This window comes from Ochotona princeps, chromosome 17 (assembly GCF_030435755.1).
Source record: "Ochotona princeps isolate mOchPri1 chromosome 17, mOchPri1.hap1, whole genome shotgun sequence".
Lineage (NCBI taxonomy): Eukaryota > Metazoa > Chordata > Mammalia > Lagomorpha > Ochotonidae > Ochotona > Ochotona princeps.
Window position 1 is genome coordinate 38,763,411 of NC_080848.1, and position 26,949 is coordinate 38,790,359.

Consider the following 26,949-nt stretch of genomic DNA (forward strand, 5'->3'; position numbering starts at 1 on the left):
GATCTGCTTCCCCTGCCCAGCCCAGAAATAGATCAGCAGGAGGTCAGGTATGTTTCATAACTAAAAATTTATTAAGGAAACAAAACCAGTGCTGCAAACCGGGGACAGAAAAGGAGCAATGGGTCCCTCAGCCGCCCAGTCACGGCCTTCAGCCTGGGGAGGGCTTGGGACCCTCCAGCTGGCAGGAGCCCCCTCCTCCTGATAGAATGGGTCTCCCGCCCCTGCGTGGTGCGGGAGGCGGACGACACTTTCCCTCTGGTCCCTCCAGTTCCACCCAAGGCTCCTCCTCACCCTTGCTCCTGGGCTGCAGGAACTCCCCCCCCAGGGGGAGGCCTGTGGACACAGGTTCCTGGCACAGGCCTTTAAAAGGGTCCCGCGGCAAGGCCAGAGCCAAGCCAGGCACAAGGTGCCAACTCCGGGCTGGGCAATGCTCCCCCGGGGCCCTGGGCCACCCTCCCTTGGGCTGAGGCCTGGTAGGGATGGGCAGGTTGGGTTCCTGGCACAGGTAGCAAATAGGAAGTGTGAAGCCCCTGCACAAAGAAGTGAGGGATCAGAGAGGTGAGAGGACCAGAGGGTGAAGGGGTGTGGGGGTGTGGGGGTTGTCCAGGGATGGTATCACAGAGAATGAGGACATTTCCCAAAGAGGAAGCTAGCGGTGTAGGTAGGCCAGCGAGGGAAAGGGAGCGGGGAGGGGCCCCGGGAAGCCCGGCCTGCGCCCCAGCCTGTGCAAAGGGACCAGGCTGGCAAGGATGGGAGGAGCGGCAGGCTCCAGGGAGACAGGGGCTGGGGCTGCTGTCAGCGAAATGGCCAGAAGCACAAGTGGGTTCGTTGGGGAACCCAGGCTTCGTGGAGGGGGTGACAGGCCCTGAGTGCCATGCCCGGGACGTGACACGTTCAGGATGAAGGTTTGGAAGGCTAGCCAAGGGACCTGTGACTTGACCTCCATCTGATGGCAACTGACACCTCTGCCCCGTCTGCAGTGGGGAAGGTGGCCGAGTCCCTGGGGTGAGCAGGCCCCGGCCCTGAAGTGATGGGAGGGACAGGCTAAGGGCGCGGGCGGCCCCGCCAGCTGGCCCACCTGCTGCTACTGCAGCCAGCCGCCTCCCCGCTCAGTCTGGGCAGCCCAGGAGGGTCCCAGCGGCGTCCGCCCAGCCCTTGGAGGGGCTCTGAGGAGCAGCTCTCCCCAGCACGCCATGGTGCGCGGGTTGAAGAGGATGGTTTATTGTCTGGGTGGACTGATGGCGCAGGCACGTGGGCGTCTTGCGTGCTACACTGGGCACTTGCTGGACTCAGGAACGGTTCCACGGGGGGTGGGCCCCAGCGTGGCCCCCTCAGCCCACCTGGGCCCATGCGAGGAAGGCGGGGATGTCCCTCACTGGCACGTTCCTGGTCAGCGCCTTCACACGCAGGTTCCGGTCGTCCGTCAGCAGCACCACCTCCCTCAGGAGCCGGATGGGCTCTTCTGTTGGCACAAGAGAGCAAGGGACCTCAGTGAGGGCAGGGATGGAGGGGAAGTGGTAGGGGAGAGGAGTGGCGAGCCTGTGGGACCCTTTCCTTCACCCTGACTCTCAGCTGAGGCCCTTCCTGCGCCCCCACTCGGCTTCCGAGCCGGCTGGGCCCACCTTCCTGTCCAGCTGTGGTTCTGTCTTAGGCCTTTGGGCCTCTCCAGGCATCCCTTCCTGCCCTTGAGCTGAGGCAGTGGAGACCCCTGCTTGCTCCTGTGTGGCCAGGCCTGTGCTTGCCGTAACCCTCTCCTTGCCCACATCCTCTCCCTGCGGAGCCAGCAGGGCGACACTGCGGGCATTCGCACGCAGAGCACTGAAGAGAAAGGAAGTGCATGCAGATCTCCCAGGTGCGGGCAGAGGGGGTCAAAGGTCAGGTGGGCAGGAGGGCCTGGGGGTGTCCAGAGGCCATGGTCGGCTGATTTCCTCCATCAGGTAAAAGTAATCTCTCAAGAGAACAGAGAAGAGGGCAAGCAGCCAGGACTGCCCCCGCGGCTCTCCCTCGGGCGTGTGCCAGGGCTAACCTACAAGCACATGCACCTACTGTGTGTATAAGCTCTGACTCCCGCAGCATGCAGTCGTGCTAGCCATAGTCAATTCAGCTTTTACACAGTCGAAGGCTCTTCCTCTATTAGCAGAGAGAACCTTTCATTCTCTTTAGATGACTGTTTAGCACAATCTCTCTACCAACCTCTCCCCTCACCCCCAATTCCCTAACCTTTAACGTACTGGAATTTAAAGCAGGACCACACACTCACACGGGTGACACCCCAGTCCTGGCATGCATGCTGGGGTGGCAGGCTGGGCATTTCCTGGTGGAGGCCTGGCAGACAGTGTGGGCTGGTGGGGACAGGGACTGCCAACATCTGGGTCTGGCCTGAGCCTCAGGCTCCCCAGCCCTGGGCGGCCAGGCAGCTGAGAACTGGCTTTCAGCATCAGAAAGATTATGGGGACAAGGAAGAGAGGGGCTTGTGGGGCTGACAGTGGGGAGAGGAGGAAGGAGGGTGTGACGGAGCGAGGGGCTGGGGTGGGCAGAAGACAGAAGGCAGTCTTGGGTGGGAGATGTGCAGGCAGCACGCAGCCGTCCGGGCGTGGGTGGGAGCGGGGCCTCGGCGCGGCTCCCGGGCCGGCCAGCTCTGTGTGCAGCCCCAGCGCTCCTGCTCTGGGCCTCAGACCACAAGAGTCCCAGGCCTTAGGTCAGCCCGCCAAGGCCTGGCGTTGCTGGCAGGGGTCTGCAGGGGTTTCTGTGGATACTTTGAGACATTTTTAACAATAAACATCCTCTGTTTTGACACTGGTAACTTCACTTTGTTAGAAACCAGAGACTGTCATCTTGTCAGGCCCCATCCGCCATAATCCACATGATTTTAAAATTCAACATCGTTTACACATAAACATTTGGTGACGGTTTCTCTGTGAATCTGACAAGTTAATCTGCTAAGAATTCACACTGACAAATGGGGTTTGATTGCACCAGCCGTTGCTGATGTAATTCTGATAGGGGCGGTCCCCAGGATGGCAGTGGGTTCCTGTAGGCCGTGTGGAGTGAAGTGGGGGTTGGGCCACAGCTAAAATATGTCTGTGCAGTTTTCTGAGGCTGGGCACTGAGCATCCGCGCTCTCCAACAAGGGCCCTGCCAGGCTGTCAGCAGCCCCTCAGGCGTGAGCCCTCCAGGCCCCTGCGAGGCTGGACCAGGGTGCCTTCAGATGTGGCCCCCAGGGACAGGCCAGCACGCCATGTGGCAGGGCCCTGCTGAGGAGCAGCAGTTGTGTGCTCGTTACTGACCCCTGGTAGAGACTCGGGCAGGGGCACGGGGCTCACAGCAGAGGCAAAGGCAAGCCACTGCGAAGGACTTGAAGAGGCGAGAGAGGACAGAAGAGACACAAGACACTACAAATATGGAGACACAAACTAAACGGGGACAAGGACTAGCTCTGCAGGCGGTGCTGCACTGGGAGGTCCTAGGGATTCTTTACCAAAGAAGAGAAGCTGGAACCTGGGAATCGGGAACAGAAACAGCTTGAACCCAGGGGCCGTGCAGGACAGCAGCCTGGGACGTAGCTGAAGCTTTCAGCTGCTTAGGCCGGAGTCTTGGGGGGAGCCCTCGGCCCAAAGATGGGATTTTGCTCATCAAAAAGGCTTGCACCTTGGGCTGAGGGTGCAGGTACTCGCCTGTCTCCAACTGCAGCCAGCCCATCGAGGGCTGTGCCCAGGTCTGACGTCAGGTAGGCATGCAGTGATGAGCATGTCTTCAGAGCTGCAGAAGCCTGGTCTTGGGAGACCAAGCTATACTGAGCCAAAGACATTCTTGCCGTCCAAGGGAAGTCACTAAGAACCCAAGAAAGGAAATGGGTGCACCCTGAGGGGCAAATCTCACGCCTGCAGCTGGGCCACCGGGTCTGGTCTCATGCTGAATGGGCCCCGGGCTGACCCAACAACTCCTGTTGCCTGCAGGAACTATGCCAGGGAGGCCTGGCCTAATGAAGCGCAGGAGCCTGGGCTGGCCACAGGTCTGAGAGAGCCTCCCAGGACATCTCAGGCCTGGGGGTGGGGAGCACCGGTGGGGCCGAGGTCGAGCCGTACCTTTGCTGGTGGGCATGAAGTCCTTGGCCTTGTCTTTGCAGTAGTGGAGGCAGCAGGAGAGGATCAGGTCGTCGTTGTTACCCTGGAGGAAGGCAGTGTGAGGCGCCACTGGGCAGGAGGGGGCGCTGTGTGGAGGCAGCAGCGCCCTGGGAACCCTCGGGGCTTTGAAGGGCCACGTCCCCCAGCCCTCCCAGGCATGCTCTGGCCCTGCTGGGTTGTGGCCAGCTGTGCTAATCGTGATCTGGGGGACAAGGAGTTCTGCAAACTCCCTGTCCTGGGCCTCCATGGGGCCTGCTCCCTCAGCTGCCAGGGCTGATGGGAATCCCTGGCTGTGGGCTCTCTCTTCCTGTCAGTCAGGGCTTACCAGTTGGCCAGTGATGTCCTCACTGCGGAAGGCGATGGATTCAAGTTCATTGCCACGGCTGGTCAGGGCCCTCAGACAGGAGTCCCGACTCTCGAATCGCCGCTCGAGGAACTCGATGGACTTGCGGGCCTTTTCTTGAACCACACGGGCATAGCCCCCAGCCCGGTGGTCTGTCTCCTGCCCTTTGGCCAGGCCGTCCAGCTCGTTGATCACTGGGAAGACAGGGCCCCATGGGGTGTCAGCCTTCACTGCAGACCTGTGTCCACTCGCTTTCTCAGGGGACCCCATTCCAGACCACAGGGGGTCTCCAAGGGATGTGAGGGCAGCTGGTGAGTGCAGTGCTGTGTCCCCTCTCTGCCTCTGCCCCGCAGTCCTAGCCGGCTCCTGGGAGGCATTTACAGGGTCCTACTCAGGAACAACCCCAGCTCCCACAGTTGCATTTTTCAGTTACAGGATCCAACTGGAAGGACCTCTTGGGGGAGGCAGGGGAATGCAGCAGCAAAAGGGAAAGTGAGGCACTCTCTCTCTTATGGTGCACCCCCCACCAAAGCAGCCAGAGGAGGGTCAAGTCCTGTGACCTCTGGACAGGGTGGGTATGGGCGGGTCATCACAGAGGATGGGGCAGTTGTCGCACTTGCAAGGGCTCTGGCATACCTCAAAACCATACCCCTGGCACATCTACTTCCTCTGATGCTATGCGTGTGTGTGTGTGAGAGAGCCTGCCTGCCTATGTGTCTGGGACACGGCTTCATTTTCTGGTGAAGATTCTTTCCAAGATTCCAGCCAAAAGCCTGAGGTCAAGTGGGAAATATGCACTCCTTGGGGGCTCCGGGCGAGCTTGGGGTCTGAGGCCTCTCCTCGGTGCAGTGATTCATGGCTCGGGGAGACGGCTGAGCACGCTGTTCCATGGTGAGCCTGGCACTCATTGTCTGGGTATTCCGAGACACTTTCTGGAAGGGGCTTATGTGGGCACACACACACACACATGCTTCCAGCAACCTGTGGTGGTAGTGTGTTCCAACAGACGGCGGGGTCTGGGGAGCAGTGATGGTGGATAGGTATATGGTACAGCAAACAGAAGATCAAACAGGAGAAACTGGTATTCTATCCCAAAATCTGCTTTCATGCTTCCAAACTAAACATGCTTCAAAGGGGAGCTTGTTTGTGCTTCTGCACCAGGCGGGGCTTCTCAATGCCGGGGTCAGGCCTGAGGAGCGCTGAGCAGGTCCAAGAGCACAAGAGACAAGCAGGGCGAGCTCTCTGCGGAACCTTCCACAGCCCCAGGAGGAGCGCAGGAGCCCACCGTGGAGAGCCTCGCAGAGCCGGAGCCCCTCTATGGCCCTGGAGAGTCCAGGGGCCCGCCCAGCTGAAGCAGGTTCAGGAGGCTGGCCTCAACTGGTGCCAGATGCTCGGACCTCTGAGCCCTGAGCCTTCATGTGGGGCTTTGGGTCTGGGTTTCCTTGTGTGCCTTCCCGAACGAGGGCAGAGCTCTGCCTTTCACCAGGCCTTGGAAACAAGGGGGAGACTTGGCCCCAGTAGGAGCTCTGCTCCCCTCCCTGGGATGGTGTCTGGGCCAGCCGCGCTTAGCAGGCTCCTGAGATGTCAGTCAACTCTATAGGTTACACCACTTCCTGGCCACCCAGCACAAAGGTGACCAGTCCCCTTTCCTCCCCTCTGAAAACCTCCTGATGAGACAGCATGGAGACTGTGTCCTGAAAGGCAGCGTGCCCCCGGCCCAGGCAGGGGAGCTGGGCAGCTTGGGACATAGGGGTCCCGCAGCTCTGCTGTGTTGATAGGAGCTACTCTCCTTTTGAAGTTCAGAAAACCTTCCCATCAGTCTAAGGGCCTGGCTTTAAGAGGCTCTGGCCAGGCCACATGGGGAGGGGAAGGAAGACGGGGAGGGTGGAGGCGAGGAGGAGGGCTGCTTCGGTGCCAACATTCTCAGGTGGTGCTAGCGTGTTTCCCACAGCCCCCCAGGGCTCTCCAGCCTCTGCAGGGCGGATGCTTCCTGCCCTTTGTTTCCACCCCCATCTGGCACGGAGACACTTGGGACTGAGAGGGAAGGCCCAGTGCAACACCTTGGCATGGATGTCAGAGGTGGCCTGGCAGGCCGACTGCCAGTCTGGTGGCTTTTTCAGACAACAGACACGCTAGAAGTGGCTGCCGAGAAGGGGACATTAAAAAGTCTGGGTGAGCGGTTAAGCTGCTGGTTGTGATGGCCATGTACCATATTGCAATGCCAGGATTCAAGTCCCCGTTCCCACCAATGCACACGCTGGGAGGCAGTGGTGTTGGCCCCAGGAACTGGGTTGTGGCTGTCGATGCAGGAGACTGGATGGTGATCCTGGCTCCCATCTTGAACCTGGCCCAGTCCTGGCTGGCGCAGGCACTGGAGAGAGAACCAGCAGATGGGAGCTCACTCTGTCTCTCAACAAAACAAAACAACACAAAACAACAAAACAAAAACCCAACCAATCAATCAACCCAATAAAAAACACACAAAAACAAAACCCAAACAAAAACCCAGGCTCTCCCCTTCACAGTACAGTTATCAACTATATTTCCCAGGAGCCCAGAGACCAACACTCACGCTGAGGCTGACCTACCACAGAGCCCCAAGAATTGAGTGCCCAGTCAGGGCCCTGGAGTTAGCCCCCAGCTGGGGTCTTCTGACTGGAGGGTGGACAAGCAAGCTAGCTGGGCTCCAAGACACTGACCTTGCACCAGCACCAATGACCAAGGGTGGGAAGGACCCAGACAGTAGGAACCCACAGGCGGGAACTAGGAGCTTGCTCTAGAGGGTTCCTGTTGGCCTGGCCCTAGGGTGACACTGGTCAGAAGAATGTTACCTCGAACCAACAGAATGATCAGGAAAAGCTACAAGACGATCAGACCAAAGGCATCTAACCACTTCACAATCCTCCCAGCCTCCCTGCCAGACCACCCAGCAGCACCGCCGTTATCTGCCAGGGCCGAGTGTTTACCAATAACGGGAACCAGCTTTGCTGTTTTACTGCAAGCTTTATAAGGATAAAAACAAGGGCTGGGCTCGGGCAGCCGCTGGTTGCTGGGACACAGGAGTCCATTTGCTCAAGCACTTTAAGCCATGGATCAGCCATAATAATTTGAACTGCTTTGATTATTAAACAATTTTCCTTGCCCACGCATTCCCTACTTCCCTGCAAATCCTGTCGTACACACGCACAGCGGGGCCCTGCCGGCCTGGCCCCTGGCTGTGGGGCATGGGCTGCTGCGCACGTGCAGGCTGCACTGCCCTCCCCGCCTCACTCACTCACCGATGAGGGGCACCACCAGGATGTACTTCCTGCTCTCCAGCAGCCGGGCCAGACTGGCCAGGTGGTCGATGAAGCCATTGGTGTCTGGGACGAGGAACAAGGGTCTGATCTCCAGTTCCATTTGCCTCATCTGACTCTGGTCTTCCAGGACAGCCTACAGGGACACAGTGAGTGAGCCAGAGAGTGAGCACGCACACAGGTGGGGGAGCCAGGGCCCTGACTCGACCGCATGTCAGCTTCCTGCCCCCCCACAGCCCTTCCCTTCCAGAAGAACCAACAGCTGAGCAAAACACTGCCTCAAAATCAATACAGACCCAGGGGCCCATGCACAGGGCCTGGTTAAAACTGGGCTTAACACTGGTCTGTATGAAAAATAACAGGTCCCTGAAAATAGGACCCTGGGCTAAAAGTCAGCAAGACGAGTGATCTCATAGGCAACAACAGATGAGTACTTCTCAGTCCAGACACGTGAACACACTTCAGTACTTCAATGTGTCTCGCTGTAGCCGTCAAGAAAGTTAAACTTAAAGGATGTGCACAAGATGATGCTGAAAGTAACACCAACCCAGTCTCACCCGGCACCCAGGGCCACAGCACTGTCAGTCTAATCCCAGCTGTCGCCCTCTCCCCAGTCAACACAGTGCACCCTGAAATGTGGGCCCTTTCCTGCTGTCTCCCCTAGACACACCACAGTCCTCTTCACTCAATGTTTTCTCTAAACGAGCGTTTGTCTCATCACTTCCTTCAGTCTTTCTTAGCAACACCCTGTCGAGGGTCTACCAGTGCAAGCTCAACTCCTAGAGGACAAATGGTCTCCTCACAGGGCACCAGTGACCTGTGCGCCCCATCCCTGCGCCTATGCCCTCCCTCAGGACTCCTGCCCCCATTTTTCAGGGAGGCTCTGCATGCATGTGGGCAAGCCCAATTTTCTCAGGGCTGACGGCCTCACACGTGCGGCAGCGGCAGATGGGCTCTGGGTATGTCCGTGACTACAGAACGTGGTCACTACTGTGCTACTTCCTCTTTTGGGGACCACAGCCAAGAAGTGAACTGATCTGCTGCCATCTGCTCAGCCCGTGTGCTCTCCGGGTAGGGAGCCAGAGGGCACCACTACAAGCATGATAGGGGCCAGACCGGCAGGTTGCAGCTTCCTACGCCCTCTCATGGCCACCTGCCACACCGCAGCTTGCAGGGGCCCAGCTGCAGGTTCAGGGCAGGGGCAGTGCATGTGCGTGCCAACTGAGATGGGGCCCCTGCCGCCGGGCCTAGCCACCAACAGTCAGTGAGGAGGATGCTCGGGTTTCACTGACAGTGACAGTAAAACTGAAAGGGCATGCCTTCAAATGATGGGGGTGGCGTCTCTGTGACCTACCAGGGACCTCTCCCTATGAGTAAGTCGTTGCTGCCACTGCCACCACAGCTGGTGGAAGGCACACGCCACAGGACGCTGGCAGGCATGAGAAATGCGGCTGGGAGGCTCTGGCTGTTGCAGCCTTCCCACTGACCCCACCTTCTGAGGGGGAAGCACCATGGCTGCTGGCCACCTGCCCGGGGACCTGGGTCCCCGCCCCTCCCCACAGGGCTGCCAGCTAGAGGGTGACACACACATGAGCGCATGTGGTGGGGGCTGTAGGAAAGGGTGGGAACAGGTCCTACTCAGGTTCAGGGAGTGCTGCTGGGCCTCATATTCCCACCTTCAGGCTTCCCACTCGTCCTGCTGGCCCGAGCCCCCCAACCCGTCTTTCTGAGAGGAGATACAACATGCACTGAGCAGCTGGAACTGCGGCACAGTGCGCTGAGCCAATGTCTGCGACCAGCGTCCCATAGGAGCTCTGGCTTGAGTCCGGGCTGCTCTGCTCAGGACCAGACGTCCTGCTAATGTGTCTGGGAAAGCAGCAGAAGAGGGCCCAAGAGCTTGGGCACTGCCGCCCACGTGGGAGTCCTGGACAGTTATAGGCTTCAAGCCTGGGTCACCTCTGGCTATTGCGGCTCTTTGGGAAATGAACTAGCAGACTGAAGATTTCTCTCTTCTCTTTCCCCCTTCCTTTGTTTCTCAAACAAATAATATTTTTTAATAGAAAAAAGAACATGCACCCACACTGACGCAGGCTGGGGGCTGGTGCACGACAGGGACAGCGCCCCAACACCATGACCTCTGCCCCTGAACCACCAAGACTCTGCCTGCAGGTGCTGTCCTGCCCACAGCAGTGACCTCGAGCCTTGGCCTGCAGCTATCATAGAAGTGGAACTGGCAGCTACTTTCTATCTTGCATGAATTGTTGCCTCTTCCGGCCTTGTGCTGTCTGACCTTCATGGTGGGTGGTGGGAGGTGGGGGACAGGGGTAAACTGAGCTCACCGCGTGTTCTGCCCATAGGCCAGGAACATCTAGGTGGCGGCGGCTTCAGGGAAGTTCTGGCTTTCCTGAGTTCTCGAAGCTCTGGCCCTTGGCCAGAAAGGTGAACAGGCCGCAGCCCTCCGGGGAGGGCTGGTTCCCTGGGGGCGGGGTGGGGTCAGGCTGCGTGCGGGTGGTCAGGGCTGTGCTGCCACCATCCGGTCCCAGGGACGCCCGCAGACAACTTCCCTTAACCTGGCTCTGCCCAGTGAGTCACCACCCAACTGCTTCCTGTTCCCCACATACCCCCGGGAGTCCCAGGAGAGGCTGTTCTGTCTTCTCCAGGGGTGCCAGTGGGCCTGGAGGGGGGTTATACCTGGGTCGCAAGACTGTTTCAGCCCCTAAAAAAGAAGGGCAGACGCAGGGTGGGGAGGTCCTGTGATGGGTGTCTGCATTTCCGGCCCTTTCTGAGTGGTGCTGTGTGTGTGTGTGTGTGTGTGTGTGTGTGTGTGTGTTTAGCATTTGCCCTCCCAACTTTTCCAGATTTTACCCGTCAGATTCCTGGCAGCTGTGCACGGCGCCTGTGCCGGCTGTCACGTCCCATTCCGATCCCTGGGTCGCACGGTGAGAGAAGGACACAGGATGCGCAGGGAGTGAAAAAGTGATGTTGGTGGGGAGGGTGCCAAGTCCCCGCTTGCAGCCATGGGACACTCGGGGAGAGGGGAAGCATGCTGCTGTGGAGTTCAGAGGCCGGTAGTGAGATTTATTTTTGTTTGTATGAGTAAAAAGCTGCAGAAGCCTCTTGGGGGGGTGAGGGGGGTGCAGCTGGCCTGCTGTGATGCGGACGGGCTGGCCCTGGCCTGGAGTCCAGTGAGCTGACCCGGAAAGGAGCGTTCCATAGGATCCCTGCTAACTGTAGCTGAGGCTGGACCCCGGCGGGCCTGGGACAGGGTACCAGGGGTGCACTGAGTCAAACTGCTGGCAGGAAGGACTGAGGTGGTGTAAACACGCTAAAGAAAAAGGATTTCACCATGCTTCTGGAAGGTGCTGTGTGAGCAAGCTGGTGGGCTGAGGCAGAGAGAGCACACACCACCAGCTTGCAAACCCAGGGAGGGCTGCTGCTGCACAGCGGGATGATCTCACAGTGCAGGGCCACCAAGAATGACCAACAAGCAGCTGTGCTGGCTGATACACGAGGTGTACAACTTGTAGACCCCACATCGTGAGGCACAGCCACACTAGGAAAGAAGGCTCGGTGGGCCTTCCGTCTGCTTAGGGCCTTCGTGTGGACTCGGCCGCCTCCTTCCTCTCACAGGGTGTCGGGCTCACTCACCCCTCGTCTCCGCTGGCCATGGCAATGTCTGCACCAGAAACGGCGAGTCTGGCGACGGCACATTTCCCTGCTCACCTGCAGTTCAGAGCCCCTGACACCCATCTGCTGCTTTTCATCTTGTTCAACTGCACTGTTGAGTTTCTATGTATCCGGGAGGGAAAGTGTCTGGGCGGAACCACCACAGAGAAGAACCGGGAACAGGAGGCGTGAGGCAGAGGACTACTGATCTGCTACTACAAAACTCACATTACGGGCCCGGCGCCGTGGCCTAGCAGCTGAAGTCCTCGCCTTGAAAGCCCCGGGATCCCATATGGGCGCCGGTTCTAATCCCGGCAGCTCCACTTCCATCCAGATCCCTGCTTGTGGCCTGGGAAAGCAGTCAAGGACGGCCCAAAGCTTTGGGACCCTGCACCCGCGTGGGAGACCCGGAGGAGGTTCCTGGTTCCCAGCATCGGATCGGCGCGTACCGGCCCGTTGCGGCTCACTTGGGGAGTGAATCATCAGATGGAAGATCTTCCTCTCTGTCTCTCCTCCTCTCTGTATATCCGGCTTTCCAATAATAATAAAATCTTAAAAAAAAACAAAAAACAAACAAACAAACAAAAACCTCACATTACTGCTGTTATTTCATTGTGAGTGTGGATATAAATGAAAAATGAAAAACAAAAACAAAAACAACCCAGGACTGGTGAGGGTAACTGCTGGCAGGTAGCTCCTTCTTGAGCCAGCAGAGGCCATGTGTGCTCTCAGAGGCAGGCGCAGCCACGCCAGCCTCCCCAGAGAGCAGCAGGGCCAGCATTTTTATCTGGGGTACACGGCTGAGGGGAGCACTGCTGCTTAGGGCCCCTTTCTAGATGTCTACAGTACCCTAGGGTTTAGTATACAGTTGCTTGCTTTCTGAAAATCATGACCACTTGTGTGCTATTTTTGCTTTGTGAGGACTGCTTTTCAATCACACTACAAGGTGCTCAGACATGGAAGCTCTGTCTGCTTTCCTCAGTGTCTCTGGTAATTCTCGCACAGAGCTCATTGTGCCACACAGGCTCAGAGCAGAAGGGCACCGGAAAGATGATGTGATTGGATTTTAACCAACAACTCCTGTTCTGAAGAAGCCAAGGAGGGGAGTGGCAGGTGAGGCATGATCCCTCCAAGCTAGCTCTAAGCGGCAGGCTAAGGCTACTCACTGGAGGACAGGAAACCCCGTGAATGCTGCTGGAGTCAGGGTGGCAGCAGCTGAAGCACTGGAAGTGGGGTGTGCAGAGTGGCTTGAGTGGGCCTGGGTGGGGCAGGTGGCTGCCCAGCTCTGCAGGCCGTGCTTTCCTGCCCCAGCGTGAACGTGCCCCTGGCCTGGGAGTGTGCTGGCTCCCACCCTGTCTCCGACAGCTAGGAGCCAGGGCTGAGTGTCTGCCTTCCGCCAGCGTCCATACAGGTGTGGAGGGCTCTGTGCACACCCCATTGTTCCACAGTGCCTTCCCCCGCAGCTGGGTGGCAGTGTGAATGGACTGCAGCTATTTTTAGAGTGCAACTCCTGGGGCCACCACAAAGGAGTGACTGCATCTTCAGGAGGGTGGGTGGGCGGGAAGGGGACAGGGGAGTAAAGCTATTTTCAGAACACATGTCATTGCTGGCTGCAGAGCAAGACTGTGGCCATAATGCCGAAGGAAACAATAGCTGTGGCCAGAGGAAGAGCCTGTTATGTTTCAGGTGGGATGTTTGCAACTGCTCAGGAAACCTGACCCCGCCCGACAGCAGCACAAATCACAGCAAAGCCTCCTGCAGGCAGGGAGGAGGTGGGGGAGTCACGGGGCCTGGGCAGCAGAGGTGCCAAGAGGCCACGCCTCAACCTGGAGGAGGATTTTCGGGGACTGCTCCACCTGGGAGGCCTAGCGAGGAATGAAACACTTTTGACTGGTTCCCAGACAAATCACGTACCCCATGCTGGTCACTGGACTTCTCCCAAGAAGGGTGATGGAGTGAAGGGGACTCAGGTGGAGAGCAAGGTGGGCAGAAGCCGCCCAGCAGGAGGAGCTGTTTCCGGGAACCAGGCAGAGCCCAGGCTGAGCTGCAGAGTGAGGCTGCAGGGCCCCCGGCTGGGCGGACTTGGCGCCCCAGCACCCGGGCCTGCCTGGGTGCCGCAGTTCCAGCTGCACAAGCCCCGAGGGTGCCCCACACCCCTTTTCTGACCTCCAGGCGGCCCCACTCACCAGCCTCTGTGCAACGCCGGAAGCTGGGAGGGACAGGCTGTGGAGGGAGGCCAGGCTTCACCTCCCCCTGGCTCCACAGATGCGCCTGGGCCCAGGGGTCTAGGTGGGAGCAGGGAAATGGGGGGTGTGGCTACAACTCCAGAGCTCACTTGGACTTTATGGCCAACATGGGGGCCAGAGGATTTTTTTTTCCAGCCCTATCTTCATATCCCCTTCCCAAAACATGTGCAGTTCCTGTTTTGCTGCATCTGTAAAAGGCGCTGGGAGCTGGGGACCGGCCTTACACCTCTCGGTGAACACCCCGGAGACTGGGGGAGTTGGGAGCAGTGCAATTTACAGCCCATCTCTCCGATCTTAATTCACTTGATGCTCCTTTCTTCCTCATTGTATTAGTGTGACCTAGGTACCTGCCAACAATAATGGCCTCTCTAGTTAGGAGCCTCTCCCCCACTCCCAAGACAATTTATACCTTTTCCTTGGGATTTCCCCCCCTTAAATTAAACAAAAAGAGGAAAAATAAGGAAAGGTTAACATGGGTTTGGAACACTGAAGCCCCCGTGGTTCTGGGCAGGAAGCCAATGGCCCGAGGGCACACACATGTGTGTGCTCTCCCAGAAGGGCCTTCACCGGCCCTGTTTTACAGCCACCTCGGCACAGACTCCAGGGTTCACGCATATGGCCAGACAGATGTGTCTGGCTTACGTTCAAGGCTGGAAAATGAAGAATTATGGAAGTGAAGGGCCCCGGGCATTAAAGAGAGGGGGGAAGGGAAGGGGGGAATTTTTCCTCTGCTGAGAAATCCTCCTGTGGCTGCAAGGCTGGAGGAAGGAGGCTGACAGGAGGCAGGGCCGCCAGCAGTGGTGCATGTGGGGCCTGTTCTTAAAGGGGCCACTGCAAGCCATGCTCGATGCACCCACAGCCGGCCCTCGCGCTCTCTCCAAAGGGGCTGATGGGAAGAAGACGACCGGGCCGTGGCACTGGAGGGCAGGCCTTATGGACGACCTCCAGTTTTCAAGTACTGCAGCTGCCACAGGGGCAAAGTTGAACACAGCACGCCAGACAGGGGCTGATCCCTGCACCATGTGCTCCGACAGCATCCCGCACTTCCCTTTTGCACAACACATCTTCACAGCTCTAACCACTTGTTTAAAAGGCACGGCTTCGGGGCCAGCCCTGTGCCACAGTCAGTGAAGCTGCCACCTGCAACAGCAGCATTCCAAAAGGGCAGCGTTTCAAGCCCTGGCTGCTCCACTTCTGACCCGGCTCCCTGCTAATGTGCCTGGGAAAGCGGTGGAAGACAGCCCAAGTGCTTGTCCTTACCACCTATGCGGGGACTGGATGGAGCTCCTGGCTTCAGCTTGGCCCAGCCCTGGCCACTGTGGCCACCTGAGGAGTGAACCAGCACATGGAAGACCTCTCTGTCTCTCCTCTCTGTAACTGCCTCAAAAAAGAATTAAAAAAATTAAAAGACCAGCTCAACATCACTCGCTAAACGAAACTAAAGACATGGTTCCTGATTCCAAGAGAGTTCACAGTCCAGCGGGCGAAACAAGTCCAGAAACAACTGTAACATGAGACAAGATAGCAGCTCCCCCCATGAGGTATCCATCAACGCTACAGGAACGCTCAGCAGCGATGGAGTCTTCCAGGGGGGAAGCAGGGAAGGCTTCACTGGGGAGATGGAGTTTCATCTGGGGATGGAAGGAGGAATAGAATTTCAACAGGTAACAGGAAATGTGAAGCAGAAAATCAGTCCTCTGGTTTAAGAGATAGCACTGCTGAAGACCCGCGGGTGGGAAAGGGCAGAGAGTATGCAGGGTCAGTGAAGGAGCAGGGAGGTCGGGAGTGCTGTCCAGGCGCTGTCACTCACCCTGAGGCCTTGGCATGGCTCTAAGGGGCAGGTGCTGTGACTGCTTTCACTGCACAGGTGAGGAATTTGGCACAGAGAAGTAAAACCATTTGCCTGATGTCACCTAAGCTAGTGAAGGCTCCTGGTGGGTGGGGTAGTGGCAGAAATAGGAAAAACAGCCTGAGAACACACCAGGAAGCTTTAAACGCCATAATAAGGATTTAGAGTTTATCCTACCAGCCAAGCAAAGGCACTGATGATGGCTGGGCAGGGGAGTGGCTCTTTTGGGAAGAAAATGATGCACTGGAGGTATGATGGTGAAACCGGAGCCTGCTGGGAAAGCTATGGACTCCACAGCTCCAGGGGGGCCATTCACAGACTGCTTGATAAGCACAGCTCTGAGGCTGTGCAACACTCAGCCTTGCTGCTCAGCCTAGGCATGCACCCAAGCCAAAGCTGCAGGGGTGGAAATGGGACCACAGGAGAGGAGGGAAGCAGAGCAGACAGTGCTTTGGCAATCAGATGCAAGGTTAAAAGCCAGTATGGGGCCTGGCGGCTTGGTCTAGCAGCTAAAGTCCTCGCCCTGAAAGCCCCGGGATCCCATATGGGCGCCAGTTCTAATCCCGGCAGCTCCACTTCCCATCCAGCTCCCTGCTTGTGGCCTGGGAAAGCAGTCGAGGACGGCCCAAAGCTTTGGGACCCTGCACCCGCGTGGGAGACCTGGAAGAGGTTCCTGGTTCCCGGCTTCGGATCGGCGCGCACCGGCCTGTTGCGGCTCACTTGGGGAGTGAATCATCGGACGGAAGATCTTCCTCTCTGTCTCTCCTCCTCTCTGTATATCTTTGTAATAAAAATAAAATCTTTAAAAAAAAAAAAAAGCCAGTATGGAATTCAGTATGATGTGCTAGCTGGTACCATCTACCAAATCACTGAACAAATATTTGCTGGGCACCAACTCAGCTTGCTAAGCCTAAGTAACAGAAAGGAAGGAGATCAAAAAAGAGAAGACAAATGGTGGTGAGGAAGCCCAGGCGGGTGCTGCAGTCAGCGGCGAGAAGACAAGGTCTGTTAGCTTGCACCGACAGGGAGTCAGAGGAAGTGGCCTTCAGGATCTGGTGCCACAAAGAAGTCCAAGTGTGACAGGGACTGAGATTTGATAAGCACAGGTCCTCAGTGATTTCTTTTTTATTTGTAAATACTTACTTTCACCTACTTCAAAGACAGAGAGAAAGAGACAGAGAGAAAGATCTATCTCCTAGCTCACTCCCCAAGTGGCTCAAAGTCCGTTCTATATGTCTCTTACATGGGTGGCAGGGGCCCAAGCATTTGCAGTATCACCTGTAACCTTAACAGGATGTACCTGCAGGAAGCTGGCCTAGAAGTGGAGAAGCTGGGACTTGAACTGGTTTTTCAATATGGAATGTGGACATCCCAGGCCCCCTGGTGATCTGATAGCACTCTGCAAATGCTGGGTTGCAAGTCAAGAAATGGAGGGGGTGCAAACAGACAGAAGACTGATGGTGAGAAAGAAAAGAGCTAGAGGGCAGGGGGAGGAGTTGTGTGCAGGGCTGAGGTGTCAGTCACTATATGCATGCAGTATGGATGTGAAGGCTAAAGAATGACACATCCCAACTGTGCTTGGTTCCCCTCCCTTGTAGGGGTGCTTAGGCTAGCACCAGGCATGTCTATGTGTGGAACACATACAACATGCCACTCACCAAGCTGAGCACTGGGCACAAAGTAAATGGTAGAACCTGGACTGTAAGGCGGCTGCCTGACCTCACACAGAAGCCTTACTCCAAAGGAGGGGGGCTGCAGAGGGGACTGCAGACAGGTGTTACTAAGTGGCTGAGCAGGGTAGCTTACTGCTTCCTTGTGCACTGGTGTTTAAGCCAGCATGACTGGCTCTTCACTGAGATTACTGAGCAAGGAGACAGACAGGTCCTAAAGAAAAACATGCTGGAGGGGAAGCTGAGAGTTCACAAGAGGGCTGAAGAACCTGCAGAGGGTGGAGGAAGGGCCCTGTCTAGAGAGGGTTCTGCCATCACACTGGGAATCCAGTAGAGTAGGTAGTGGCTGGAGGCTCCTCACCCCCCGAGAACTCATGGCTTCTCCAGGGCAGCCCAGAGGACCTCTGCATCCCCGGAAACGCTATGAATGACGTGTAGTGTGATATGTATTCAGATGCTTACGGGGGAACAGCAATCAGCGGAAGGTATGAGCAGACCCTGCCTGTCTCCAAGGCTCAGAGGGATGGTGACTATAGTCATCAAACATGAATTGAGTCAAACATAAGCAAACAGGCTGGTAGTGCCAGCCAGCACATGGTGACAGCCTGTCTGAGAGTGTCCTATGCGCCACCCCGACAGAACCCAGCCTCACAGCTGGCCCCACCTGAATCTTCTCTTCGCGACGCTGCTGCTCAGCAATCTTCCTGGCCAGGGCCAGCTTCTTGGCCCGAAGTTCTCTGATGTCATCTTCGCCTCCGCTGCCTTCAGCCTCCGACTCTTCCTCAAAGTCTTCAATCACCACGTCCTCCTCCTTTGGGTAGTGAAGACAGGCGAAAGGGGAGATGATGAGCCCCCGGCCCCACTGAGCCCTCATTCATTACAAAGGGTCTACCTGTCCCGGAGGGGCAGAAAGAGAGTTGAGAAGACACCCCCCCCCCCAAGCTTTCCTTCACATCCCAGGCTGCTGCTTTAGAGGCTTATGGTGTGCCACTCACCATCACATACACACACTTGCCTGCCTGTGCTCATTTTCTAGGTTCACCCTTGTGCACACTCACAAAGCCACATACTGGGCCTGTTTTCAAAATGAAATCACAAATGATTCGAGAGGGAAACAGCAGACACAGTGAAACCATTCAATTTAAATCTAATTCACACTAATGACCTGATAGGGATCAACTCTGGCCACCAGCTGGGAGTTGGGCGTGGAAGAGTCCTTGCCCCAGACAGCGTCAGGCAGCAGATGCTATAGCTCAGCAGCTCTTGCCCTGCGTTCTTCCTGAGACTACAGCCTGCTGGGGTGGGAGCTGCCGGGCCCTCCTGCAGGAATTTGCACATTCTAACCTTGCTCAGCCGCTCTCCTGGGGCCTGGGCAGGGTAGTGGGTGGCTGGCAAGTGTAGGGAGCCTCCCTGCCAGGCTGGTGGAGCAGTCCCCAGGGCTGGCACCGCCCTGCCTGTAGCCTTGGCTGTCGGCAGCCCTCACTCCCCGGGTGGTCCCAGGCTCCATGCCTCACTCTCTCACTTTTGGCCTTGGTCAGCAGACAACACGCAGCTGCCCAGCCAGAGAGGGTTCTGTGAGGGACAGGGCTAGCTAGCATGGGTACACAGGGAGTGAATTAGCAGAAGATCCTTGTGTTTTTAACTGGATGATAATGATGATGGGGACAATAGCTACCACTTACTGAGTGTCTACCACCAGCCAGGTACTGAGCGAAGCATTTTCTCATTACTGACTCATCTTATTCTCATGATGGCCTGTGAAACAGGTGCTGTTACCATACCTATTTTATCAATAGCAAACTGTTTAGAGTAAACAAGCTGCTGAAGGTCACACAGCAGGGATTCAAATCCAGGGGAGTCTGACTCCACAGTCTGTGTTCTGATCAAGCATGCAGGGAAAACCCACAGAGCTCAGGCCCTGAAGCCAAACGGAAAAAAAGCCAGCTCTGGCCTCCGTGGTTGAGTGTGGACAGACCTGCCCACTCTCTTCCTAACTGTCCATCTCAAAGATGACACTGGACAGATGCTCTTGAGCTGAAGGTGATTAGGAAAGTGTGTGAGTGGAAAGGAGGTGAAGGGGTGTTTGGCCTCGAGAGTAGAACATAGGAATGGAAAGATGGGAATTCAGTGGTATGTCTAAGGAACTGGACTCCTGTTTACAACAAGTGATTTTTGGAAGAGACAGCTCTCTTGACTTATATCAGGTAGCTTAAGTGACTTGGTCTTGCAGCCTGGGGAGGATGGACATCTAAGGATGGGGCCAGAACTGCTGCTGCCCTGACAGGCCCAGGGGGTCAGGGGTCCTGGTCAAGCCACTTTGCCAGATAACTCAGCACTCCCTTTCACGCCTGCAGGGAGGCCCAAGGCTTTCTGCATATTCGTTTTCCTGTCTGCGGGGTTAAGCAGGATGGCAGTGAGTAGCAGGGGATGCTTGCTTGCTCCTGGGGGAACACTGCCTATGTCTGCTCTGAACAGGGGTACACAGGGTTATCATGGGGCTTGACTAAGGTCAAAGGAGGGTCAGAGAAGCTTGTCTGAGGTTGGCTCAGCTCTCACAGTAAACGAGGAAGTGCTGGGTTATGAAATTACACAGACCAGGGTAAGTAGGGTTTCCCAGGGGCCACTAACCTACAGGAACACAAGAGGCTCGTGGGAAAAGGAAGAAGTGGGCAGCCTGGTGTGGGTCACAACCTTTGTCTGGTCAAAATGCCTCAGAAGAAAAGAGTGTGTGGCATAGCCAGGATCCGGGACCAGAGAGCTAGTGTGTTCTTGTGAGTAGAGGGGCCTCCTTGGCTCGGATGCTGCTGCCTTCTTTCTGGGCCTCACTTGCCTGAGTTTTGTGCAGCTGGCTCCACTGGCCAGAACACATTTCTTATGACAGCAGGCCTGGCAAGCTGGCCTTCCTATTCTCCATGGTCTGCCTCGGCCCTGCAGCGTGGGTGAGATAACAGGGCTGCGAGCGGCCCCACCTGGGCTTCCCGCACCATGCCCGGGACTCAGTGGAACTGCTGTGTGCCCAAGGTCTGCACACCAGGGCTTTGGCAACCCCGCCATCTCCTCCCACACAGACAGCTCATTCTTTCCCGTTGTTCCCTGTCCAGGTTTCATGGGGAGAGTCTGGAATCATGGGCTCAGCTCTATCCCTGGAACCACCTCTGTCCTGGAAGCCGAGCCCTGTGTCATCAGGGTGGGGTGGGTCCTTCAGCTATTCTAATGAAGCCAGTCCAAGCCCGGCTGCTCTGAAGACTGTTCTGAAGGTGGCCACTCTATCACTGCTTTCAGATCCCACACGACAGCTTCCAGCTGACATCTGGTTTCCCTGGCCTGCTGCTGATTTCATCCCTGCACCCCGCCCTGCTCCACCGGGCGCTTGACACTGCTGTGGGCCAAATGACTGGGTTGGCCTATGGGTGACCTGGCCTTTGGCTAGAACTGCTTCCGTCCCTTCCCTCAGTCCTGTGTTCCTTCCCACCTAAGGCCCCTCTGTCTTGAACACTATGGGGGTGGAGAGTGAGCTTTCTGGCAACAGTGAGGTGTGTGCATGCCCACACCCATACTCACAGCAGGGCAGCTGGCAGCGATGCTAAATGCACACCCACTCTCACACCATCACATTCACACCTGCTCAGAACCACACACGGCAGGTCAGTGGTGGCAATGTTCACTTAGACTGACACACAAACCAGGGCCCATGCACACCCACACCCACATCAACGTCACCTTCAGAAAGCTACGCAGATGGCAACTGCCCGTGGGATTTTGCAGGGGTGAGTACACAGGCGCATGCGTGCATGCGTGTGAACACTCTCTCTCACACACACTGTGGAGTGAAACAAGGGCTACAGGAACAACCAAGGGCAAACAAACAAGAGGAGAATTCCTTAATCACATCAGGATGTGCAGGAGGGAGGGAGGGACCAAGGGAGGGAAGGCAGGCCGGGGGAGGGGGTGATTTTCCACGTGGGGCCAGCAATGTCAGCTCTTCCTGTACGTGTGCTGGAGGCTGGAGTTCAGGCCTGTGCTGCCCTGAGCCCCACACATCTATAAACTTGATCCTCAGCCTGAACCCCAACACCCCCCTCTCTGCACTCCCTTTCCTAAGCCTCCAGAGCTGCACATTATTAAACTCTTTCTTTCCTTCCCTCCCTTCTCTTCCAATGCAACATTAAAAAGAAGCATCTGGAACTCGTAGCGGAGTGAGATGAAGGCACTGGGGTGGACTGGCAGGAAGGGGCACCAGCAGAGCGCACTCTCGAGAGGCTGACTGGTCACGTTAACACAGACACTGCTCGGCGTGGTTATAAATAACCCGGGGTAGAAGCTGAGACCATGGGCGGGGGAGGGGAGCCTTCCCTCTGCCACAGCGGGCTCTTCCCGCATAGTACCTCATCTTCCAGTTGTTTTCCCTCTTGGCTTCCCATTTCCTTTCCCATGGTGTCTGGGACGGGTGCCACTGACACATATTTTCCACCCTTGAATGCCAGCAGAGGCTCTTCTTGTCCACAAAGGGCTTCCAGAAAATACTTCAGCACTGTGACCCTTTTGCAGTCGGCTGCAATAACCTACAGGGTGAGAGGGAAAGAAGAAAAACAGCAGTTTTTGAAAGGGAAGATGGAGGAGAGAGCCTGTTGGCTGAGGGGCCTACAGGAGTGTGTCAAAGTTGCAGTGCCAGGGAGGTGGAGGAGCACAGGTGTGCGCTGTGTGCTGCAGCGAGGGCCAAGGTGGATCAGTCAAACATGTCCACACAGTCTCTCCTCAGGCTGTCCCTTGGGCAGCAGATGTCCCTGGGACCAACGCCAGGTGCCCTTGGGGACTGCCTCTCTTTTACCATAGCCCTGATACAAGGAAAAAATAAATGAAATTCTTCTGAGTTTGGTCTGTCATCAGTAAGAGCAGTGGGGTGTGAAACGCTGGCTCCCATAGAACACGGCCTTTGGGTGCCTCTTGCCCAAGCTTCTCCCCAGATGCCAAAAAGGAGAACTTTCAGCCCAGTGCAGAATGAATGAGGAAGGCTTTCTAGGCTGTTCCATCTCAGCCAGATTACGCTGGGCTTCCCCTGCCAGGTTCCTGCCCCACCTGAGAGCGTCTCATGCTCAGGAGACCGGGGCCAGGCAGGAAGCTGCTGGGGCAGGGAGGCAGGCCAAGCAGGTGGGGGCCTTCTGGCTGAGCTCCGCTTCTTTGGGGTCCACGTGTACTGCTCCGGTGTGGCTACGCTGGCACACAAGACCAGTGCTGTCACAGACAGAGGCACTGATTCAGCATCTTGAGCAAGCGTCAAACTTGCAACTGTCTGAGATGAAGCACAGTTACCCAGTCCTGGATCTTCCTGGAAAGCAACACATATCCACTGATCTCCAAACCCACCTTCTCTGCTTATACCTCCCAGTGCCATCCTTGCCCGTTTGTGCCCCTCTCTGACTCTTGTGATCTGCTCCTCCCTGTGGCCAGGTGCTCACCAACAGATGGGATCTGGCTGACCTGCACTCAGGCAGCTCAAAGCCATTCCCCCAAGGGCAACTCGCAGCAGTGGTCACATGCGCCCCTTGGGGGCAGCCCCTTCACTCTCACTGACTCCAAACCACACTGGTGCCCCTGCTGTCCTTTCTGCATCCACAGTGAAGGATTCATGGGGAAACTTTTTCTGCTCAGTCTTACAGGTGGGTGGACCAGCTCCTTCGTCTGGACAGCAACCACACCAATCACTCTCATATTTCACTGGGCTGTGAGAACCAACTGGACAAGCAGTGCAGACTGGGAGGTGCAGGGAAGTGTGGTGGGGCAGCACAGGGAGTGGATGTGGCAGGAGTAACCCACGTCCTCTGCCACTCTCACCAAGCTTGCCTTCCCTCTGCCCAAGGTTGGTCCCTACTCGCCCTCATCAAAGGTCTTGTTACCACTCTAGGCTGTGCTCTTGAGGCACAGCACCTCAAAGCTTGGAGCTATACAGAAGAGGCCAGGAAAGAGCAAGCCTCTAGGGCTGAGGGCACCTGGCCCTGGGCTCACCTTCTTGAAGGAGGAAGGAAGTTCACTTTGGCCCAGAGTAGGTAACCATGGTTCTATCGCGTGTGTTCAAACATGTGATGAGGAAGGCTAGAAATACAGAAGCAGGGGCTACAAGGCATTAAAGAACAGAGCTGAAATGAGTAATGGCCTGGCAGCCAGCACGCACAGTGGCCTCCCTGCATCCCCAGCCTCTCACTTGCAGAGGAAACTTCTGCATTTCCACAAGACTGCCAGTTTCCTCTCTGTGGTCTAATTTTAACCACCTTGTCGTTACAGTGTGTGTCAGCCACCTGACCCCACTCTGACCTCTGACCTTATGCCCCAGCTACTGCTTGCACTATGGAGAATTATGTAATGGGTCCAGGACTTTCCTTTCTGGTGTGAGGCTGCTGCCACTGAATGGAGAGTAGGTGGGGGTGAGGACTGAGGAGAAGCTTGCAACGGCCCCTGGCCTCATCTGGCTGGTGAGCACTGGCAATCCCGCTCAGTGTGCCACAGGAATTTGCCGTGGAGAGATGGTGGCTTAGGGGTGCATGGGTAGGGCACGGGCCGGATGGTATGGTGACCAGTTCGGGAAGAGCGTGACGGCCAGCTAAGAAGGCAAAAGGCCGTGTGTGTGGACGTGGTGCTCCTGGAGGCGGGGATTTCCAGGGCACAGCGGGACCCAGGGATGTGTACATCCTGAGTCTGCCAGTGGCACATCCTTAGAGAACAGTGGGGACTGTCCACCACAGACACACACAAACAAGAAGGGGCTTTTCCTCCCTGGTTTTCATTTCATGCCATTTAGAAGGAACCTGGCTTGCTTGATGCGGGGACTTGGCAAGGATAGCCCTGACTGGTCTGCGAAAGGGCAGTGCTCCACTTAGGTCTTGGAGCTGTTGCTAAGCAGCCTGGAAGGACTCTACCTGCTTGGAGAAAGCAAAGCCACTCAGTCTTTGGGAGGTACCATCTGTCCTTTCAACCCAACCAGCAGTGAGAGCAGCCAAGGCTAAACACAGTGCCATAGGTTTCTAATGGACATCATGGGAGGCAGAAATGTGGAGTACCTACTGTTTGGGGAAACAGAGGCACTATGTCCAGGACATGCCCAGGGGCCCAGAGGTTCCTCTGTGACAGCATTCTGTCTTAAGGTGGCAGGAGAAAGCCCAGTGAGAAGACCCCCAACCTCTCCTGCCCCTGTACTTGGGGGGCTGATGGAAAGAGTCTCCTTCACAAAGCTGCCAGCATTTGAATTAGGAAAGAAAAAGCAAGCAAGCAAACAAACAACGCAAGCAGTTTACACATGGTTAATAAGCGCTATCATGATGGAAAAAGCCTTCTAAGTTTCTATGAAAAGCCAACTGCAAGATTATTTCTGCTTGGCCAAGGAAGACTCCGTGGCAGGAGAAGGGTTAAAGCTGGGCTCCCTGTTGCAGGGGAAGGAGTCCAGATGGAGTCTGTGACATAATCCCCACAGTAACTGCTTGTGAGCACATTTTTCCATCCTGTATCAATGAGAAGCAAAGAATGTAAGTAGCATGTACATGGCCACTCTGGGTAAACTCTTCCCCAGTGGAAGAGTCAGGCAGCAGAGGTCTTCTCGCCAGGCTCAAACAGGTGGGGCCAAGGTGTCGCTGGCCAGGCAGCATCCTGGGGAGCCGGGAACTTTCTCAGTGGCAGGCCCCCTTCTGGAGGGAGACTCACAGCATAGATTATTCAGTTCTTGGGCACAATGTCTCACATGAATCGTCTCAATCAACCTTGAAAAGGATACTGGGACTTTAGGTCAGGGAAGAGGGGAAAGAAAGGCACCCAGAGAAAGCCCCATCCCTTTCCCCTCGAGCCAACTGGAGGCAACTTGCCTCACCAGCGGGAACTGAAACCTTGAGCTTCAGGGCTCCAGCCATCACCCGGATCGGTCCACACACGCAAAGAGCCAGGCAGAAAGGAAAACTGAAAGTACACCTGGAGAGGCAGTCAGGAGCCTGGCACAGCAGGCTCAGGTCCCCAGGGTGCCTGTGAGCCAGCTCCAGGTGAGTGGGGGCCGCAGGTGAGGAGGAGGGCTGAGGTCCAGAGGAAGGCAGGAAGAGACCTGTAGGTCAGGATGGCAGCAAGGACTGGGGTGTCTGAGGGGAAGGGTGGGTAAGCAGGCTGATGTGTTCTGAAATCTCATGACTCCTCACACAACCACTCGGCCAGGGCTTGTGCCCAGGAGATCTATGCTGCCTTACGGGAGGTGGGTGAGGATGGGAGAGAAAAGGAGCCGTATACTGGGCCCCACAGCGATGTGATATGGTCTGAGCTGCGAGACATCATGCTTTGCTGAACACAGCCGTGGGGAAGGGAGAACCCCTGATCGGGCCGGGACTGGTTGGAAAGCCGAAGCAGGCCTCTTGGAAACAACCTTTAGGGAATGTGGGACTTGCTCCACTCCTAATTGGGTCCCTGCTTTCTCCAAAGACAGTTTTTGGAAGGCATAAGCACCACAGTGGCTACTCACACTGCAACATCTCTTTTTTTCCCCCAACTTTTGGTTTGGGGACTCAGAAATTAAAGTCACACATCAGCCAGTTCTTTTTTTCTGGTCCTAAAAAGTCCAGCTTGCTACTGCTCCTTTGGTTAAAGAGAAAAATCACACGGGTTTCCCCCACAAACTCAAGTTTACAGGTTGTTTTTTCTTGTTTCTCTAAACGGAGCCAATTATTGTCACATTTGTTGAAACCTTCAATCAAACTTTATAGCTTGTTAATTTTACAGAATGTCCTTAGAGCAAATAAGATGCAGACAGGAAAGTGAAGTCTTGCTGAGATTATTAAGAAACCCTAAAATAGCCTCCAAATCCACCATCAACGCTGGTAAAATACAAGCTGTTTGGCTGGCTTCTGAGGTCAATTAGCAATGGGTTAATTATCGTCTTTAATTAACCAAGCCTCCAGGACTGGCTACAAGATATTTAACTCAGGCTAACGTGTTTCCAACAAACTGGGAACCTCTAGTTACGCACAGCTCCCCCTTACAGGAGACTGAAGGGTGGGAAGCACAATTCTGTAGTGGCCAAGGGTGGGTCGGCCTGAGAAGGGGTCTGCCAAGGAAAAGTTCAGACACAAGACATTAAAAAATACCACACAGGGAATCCTCTGGAGCTGGGAGGATAGAGGAAATGGTTTGTCCACATTCCTAGGGCAGGGGCTTCCTGGTAGGGAGTGGACTCCACAGGCAGGAGGGAAACGGGCCACAAGCACGCAGTCACTTTGCAGATGGGCACTGGTTCAGGGAGGCAAGACGGACATCCATGGCTGATCTGCAACAGATGCACTGTGATGCCAAAGGGAGAGGAAAGAGGAGCCCGCGCAGGAGCAGACAGGCAGGCAGGACATGGGGAGAAATGGGCAGGCCTCAAACCCGGTGTGGCAGGTGTCCAAGGGACCAACTCACACGGTGGTCCATGTCTCCCAGCCATTTCTGAAGCGGCAGTCACCACTGCTCCAGGCCTGAGTGTCGGCCCTGCCCTGTCTGACGGCTGGTCTTCTGTGCCCATGGAGGGGGTCCATGAGTTATGAGATGACATGTTAATGTCATCAGTCAACCCACAGTAGCTACACATTAAGTGTGCTGGGTTCTACCGGCTGTGTTCCTCCGAGTGGAAGCAACATGGGCGGTTGCCCAATAGCTGGCCCTGCACACACACTGGCAGTGTGTCTTCCCAAGAGGGTAAGGCTAGTGGGCAAGACTTGTACTGGTCGCAGGGATTTCTGCACAGGTACTTGACT

At 56.1% G+C, this 26,949-nt stretch overlaps 1 protein-coding gene across 1 annotated transcript in view; it reads right to left on the reverse strand.

Annotated features, from left to right (window-relative positions):
* Positions 1-1,038: 1,038 nt before the first annotated feature.
* Positions 1,039-26,949, reverse strand: part of SMG6 (SMG6 nonsense mediated mRNA decay factor) — a 241,730-nt gene continuing 215,819 nt past the window's right edge. Inside the window, exons 14-19 of the mRNA XM_004593965.4 lie at positions 21,580-21,756; positions 17,859-18,005; positions 7,746-7,899; positions 4,450-4,661; positions 4,086-4,167; positions 1,039-1,462 (exon numbers count right to left, since the gene is read on the reverse strand). Coding sequence (XP_004594022.2) covers positions 1,332-1,462; positions 4,086-4,167; positions 4,450-4,661; positions 7,746-7,899; positions 17,859-18,005; positions 21,580-21,756 — 903 coding nt within the window. The 3' untranslated portion in view covers positions 1,039-1,331. The remainder of the gene's footprint in view (positions 1,463-4,085; positions 4,168-4,449; positions 4,662-7,745; positions 7,900-17,858; positions 18,006-21,579; positions 21,757-26,949) is intronic.